Here is a 4,981-nt window from a genome sequence, read left to right on the forward strand (position 1 = left end):
CTACACATTCTACCTGGATTATTGAGCACGCATCAGGATTATTCTACTGGATTATTGAGCACGCATCAGGATTATTCTACACATTCTACTGGATTATTGAGCATCAGGACACGTCACCAGCTGGTTAGACGACAGATCCTGTTGGCAGGCCTCAGACTGATGACGTCTTTCAGATGAAAGACGAAAAGTTTTTTAATCTTTATGATTGATTTACTTGGATTGAGTTTACAAACCTTTTTTTTAATCTAGTTCACTTGATTGTTTGAACAAGTTTAATATTGTCGCACATAAACTAAATTTAAACCGTCACAGCATTTCAGTTAAATAAATTTTGGTCAAAGTTAGCAGGAAAATATTGGCTAACACAACCCTGTGCCGCCCCCGTCCTCATTTGTGACGTCGCTCCGGATCAAACCGGAGCTCAGAGATTATCGGTTTTGGCGACGCCTCTCCATCTTTCAGACTCGACCCGAGCGTTGGGCTTTGGTCACGCGTGTTGCGACTCGTACCGGTCACTCCTTTGCACATCTGCATGCATTCCTCGTCCTCCTCGAAGTTGTTCCCGTTCGCATCGCAGCCGCCGTATGTGAAGTGGTAGCACTTCCTGTCCACGGGGTCGTAGTACCACCGGGGGAAGCTCGCCCGACACGGACCGGTGCGGGGGGGCTCCGTGCACCGTACTGAGGAGGAGGAGGAGGATCAGGGTACAGCTTTGTTACCATGGAGACGTTTGAAGACCGGACACTGACCTGCGCTCTCCTTCACGTTGATCCTCAGCAGGCCGCTGAAGGTCTCGTTCACTGAGGAGGAGGAGGAGGAGGAGGAGGAGACACTTTCCATTAAAACAAGAATAAAAAGTGACATCATGTTCAGCTTGATGAGGAAGAGCTTCAACCTTCGGCAGCTAAATATCAAAAAGTACAGAAAATATCAGGAAGAAGAAAAGGATATCGATGAAACGAGCGGTTAAAACCCGGTTCTGTTTGGATCTCCGGCTCAGACTTCACCACGGTTCAGAGTTTAAACGGGTCCAGCTTGACTGGTTGTTTTTGATGTTTCGTTAGAAGATTTGGGGAAATTATGTCACAGAATTATCGATTTGTCTGATTTTGTCACATTTTTTGAGCCGTCTTTCCGTTTTTACGAACTAACCCTTTCCTGTCACGAACTTTACACTTTTCATGACATTTTTACATCTAAACGTGGGAATTGAGTCTTTTTCAGCCGGCGTCTCCCTCGGTGCTGATGGAGTGATGGTTTCCTCTCAAATCTCCCCTCAGAGGTCAGAGGTCACGCATACAAACACGTCCATCGTTGCAGAGTTCAGGATTTTCTTCACAAAACAGGAAGTGAAACTCTTCAACGCTGCTCCTGCTGTGTGTCTGCCTGTCTTATTGTGAGTGCTGTCAGTGTGACAGACACGCGTGGTCCTAAAGAGCCAACGTTTCTTCTGATCGCGTTACACCCTTTGACTGTTTCTACAACGTGTCGGCCATTTTGTCAGGTTAGATCAGGGCTGTTCAACTGGCGGCCTGTGGGCCACATGCGGTCCGCGGGTGAGCTCGGTCCGGCTCCCATCGAGTCAATTTGAAATAAAACTACATTCGACTGTGGAGCCGAGCAGTTCAGTTGAATTCTCTCAGCTGTTTTCTTCAGGGGTCACCACAGCGAGCAAACTCACTTGAAAGATTTGGCAATTTGTTTAACTCCAGGTGCCCTTCCTGACGCAACCTGGACTTGAACCCGCAACCTGAGGACTACAAGACTGCGGCGCTGACCGCTGAGCTACCGCAGACGCACTCAGCTGAACAGTTCTGGAGATAAACTCCCACAAAGGAAGTCCCAGATTCTTAATGGGCTTTAGAAAAACTTTGAACTGTTTGACTCTGTGTCGAATGTTGCCAGGTAACAGAAAAATCAAGAAAGCAGGAGTTGGTGAGGAGCAGGTGTGTGCGTGAAGGTTAGGTGGAGGTGTGAAGCACACCGAGTCGTGCACAAATAAACTGTGTGTGTGTGTTTCAGTTACGTTTGCTGCATTTGTCCTCGTCAGAACCGTCGCTGCACTGGCTCACGCCATCGCACTCCAGACCCCGGTCCAGACAGCAGTTACTGTCGCAGGTCAGCTGGTCAGGGCTGCACGCCACGCCGCACACCTCTGCACGCACGCACGCACGCGCACACGCACACACACACACACACACACACACGTTAAACCTGACCTCGGTCACTGACATCAGAAACATGCTGCAGGACTCACTTGGCTGAGGGACGCTCCTCTCTGACGACTCTATGAGGACAAAACACAGAAATGAGCGTCGATGTGTGCGTGTGTGTGCACGTGTGTGTGCACGTGTGTGTTACCTGTGACTCCTCTGCAGGCGGACAAACACTCGTCTTCAGACAGGTAGTTGTTCTCGTTGGGCGTGCAGCCTCCGAACACGAACGTCTCGCAGCCGCCCGCCTTGGCGTTGTAGCGCCAGCGGGTGAAGGACGCGCGACACGGGCCCACCTTCGCCGGAGCCTGGCAGTACACTGAGGGAGGACAGGTGCATGACATCACTTCCTGTTGCCTGCTGCGAGACCAGCACAGCAAGGTGTGTGGGAGCTATAAACACGGGGAGTGGCGCGGTGGCGACACGGCTGTAACCGTGGCAACGTGAATCATTTACAGTTTTCCAGCCCGCGCTGGTCCGAGCTACAGAACCGAGCCTGGTCAGAACTGGGATCAGTGCTCCACATGTCGATCGTCTGACGAGTCTCAACTCGAACGACCGGAGTCAAGACAACAGAGAGAACCTCGCAGAGCAGGTTTCTGGTGTGTGCGCGTGTGCATGCATGTGAGCGTGCACGTGCGTCAAACCAGTCTGACCTGTATGCGAGGGTGTGTGGATCATCAGAGTGAAAACAAACATTCAGTTCACCGAACTTCTGCAGTAAATGTTTTTTAATAAAACATCAAATCCACTCAGTTTTAAAGATCCGGACTAAATCTAAAACTGGTTCCGGGTCCTGATCCAGCAGCTTGTAGCGCCTCCTTCGGCTGCAGAACTCTCTCATGGTCCCTCGTGGTTCTGGCCCACTCTTCTTTCCAACCTTGTTCCTGCTCAGCTCCCAGTCCCACCACAGCATTTGTCAGGTTTTGGTTCTGGACTGACTGGACCGTTGCAGCTCCTCGGTTCTGTCTGACCCGTTCTGTTGTAGATCAGCTGCTGGGTTTGGGATCAAGGTTCTGTTGGACCCAGTTTGTTGGACTCACATCTGACTCCATAACCCTTAGGTTAACAAGAGGAGTTCTAGTCCACTCAATGACTGACAGCAGCCCAAACCATCAGCCTCCACCACCGTGCTGACAGTTGGGAGCTGGTATGCTGCAGTGCATTCTGGGTAAACATCTGTCCTCTGTTTCTGGCTCTGTCCCAGAAGTCTCAGTTCCTTCAGATTAAACTTTCCAAACCTAAGTGGTGCTGCCATGTTGTTTTTAGAGCGAAGAGGTCATGACCTTTGACCTTTAACCTGCTAACTGAGGCCCATAGAGTCATTCCTCTGAGCACTGCACAGTCTGACCTGCAGGGTGAATCTGCTGCAGCTCCTGGGTACTGTCTGCCGTCTTAAAAATGTTTTCCACTTGTGAATAATCTCTTTCTCTGTAGAACTCCAGAAAGGTTGGAAATGACCTTTGACCCTTCCCAGATTGACGATCTCTGAGGTCACTGCTGATGCCTTTCCATCTTGGCATCGTGTTAACACACAGCTGTACAATCCAGAGCAGCACAAACTGCAGGTTTTCCAGAGGTGATCCCATCGATGACGATCAGTTAAACGACTCGCCGGATCCTGGCGGGCGATCTGTTGTGACGTTTGATGAGAGTCTTTTAGAGGCGTGAAGACCAGGTGACTTATCGTTTTATGATTCGTCAGAACCAGAATCAAAACAACCGTTTCCCTGAGACTCTGAACAAACTGTCAATAAGTCTGTTAGTTATCCAGCCAAGTGTCTGTAAATTAGTTCAATCTACAAATTGTCAAGAAAGCACTTAAGTTTCAGTAAAGCAGGTAAATATTCTGTAAATTACCAATAAATCTGGCACATATCAATTACAGTTAAATAATCAATAGCTTTGATTAATGAAGGTTTCAGCAGCCTTACGTTTAGGAAAAGACAAACCAACTCCCCCGACTACATTTCCCATGAGCACTTACAGCTGGACTGCTCGGGGCTGAGGACCAGGACCCTGACCCGGTCGTCGGCTGACTGTCCGTCGGTGTCGGTGACCTTGAGCTGGAAGATGAACAAACCTTTCTGCAGTTTGGAGAGCTTCACCTGGTCAGGTAGATCCGTGTTCTGCAGAAACCCAGAAAAACATCTGGTCAGAAACAAGCTATTGGGGTCTCTTCATGTCTGTTCAGGTTGAGAGGCAAAACTAACTAAACCCTGTACGACTTTTCCAAAGGGAACATTTGTGGGTGGAACCCGTGTGAAGCCCCGCCCCTTCAGGTGTTACCTGTATCTGGACGGCAGGGTCTCCACTCTCCATAGTCCAGCTGTAGCTGACGATGTGCGAGCCGTGCAGCGCCAGACTCTCGATGCCGTTGAGCGTCACCTCCTCTCCTGGCTGGATGACGACATCACGCCCTGCGTTGGCGATGGGCGGAGCCTTCTTACCTGGACACATGCGGTGATGTCACAACAACATCCAACAGGATGGAGATGAAGAGAAAGAGCCTGAACTGATTTTTATTTTCATTCAGAGAGAAGGAAACTGAGCTTTTCTAGTTTCTGGGTGTTTGCTGAAACGTCTGATCCAGACGCTGACACAAGCTAGAGATATTGCTGAAAGCTGCTGAAGGACGTCTGCTGAAAGCTGCTGAAGGACGCCTGCTGAAAGCTGCTGAAGGATGCCTGCTGAAAGCTGCTGAAAGCAGCTGAAGGACGCCTGCTGAAAGCTGCTGAAGGATGCCTGCTGAAAGCAGCTGAAGGATG

The 4,981-nt window shown here is 49.8% G+C and overlaps 1 protein-coding gene across 1 annotated transcript in view; it reads right to left on the bottom strand.

Annotated features, from left to right (window-relative positions):
* The window catches only part of spint1b (serine peptidase inhibitor, Kunitz type 1 b), an 11,156-nt gene that overhangs the window by 3,772 nt on the left and 2,403 nt on the right, over positions 1 to 4,981 (bottom strand). Inside the window, exons 2-8 of the mRNA XM_037685676.1 lie at positions 4,503 to 4,663; positions 4,201 to 4,342; positions 2,362 to 2,532; positions 2,258 to 2,287; positions 2,027 to 2,155; positions 750 to 800; positions 510 to 680 (exon numbers count right to left, since the gene is read on the bottom strand). Coding sequence (XP_037541604.1) covers positions 510 to 680; positions 750 to 800; positions 2,027 to 2,155; positions 2,258 to 2,287; positions 2,362 to 2,532; positions 4,201 to 4,342; positions 4,503 to 4,663 — 855 coding nt within the window. The remainder of the gene's footprint in view (positions 1 to 509; positions 681 to 749; positions 801 to 2,026; positions 2,156 to 2,257; positions 2,288 to 2,361; positions 2,533 to 4,200; positions 4,343 to 4,502; positions 4,664 to 4,981) is intronic.

The sequence above is a fragment of the Nematolebias whitei genome, chromosome 12, assembly GCF_014905685.2.
Source record: "Nematolebias whitei isolate Nwh7 chromosome 12, NemWhi1, whole genome shotgun sequence".
Lineage (NCBI taxonomy): Eukaryota > Metazoa > Chordata > Actinopteri > Cyprinodontiformes > Rivulidae > Nematolebias > Nematolebias whitei.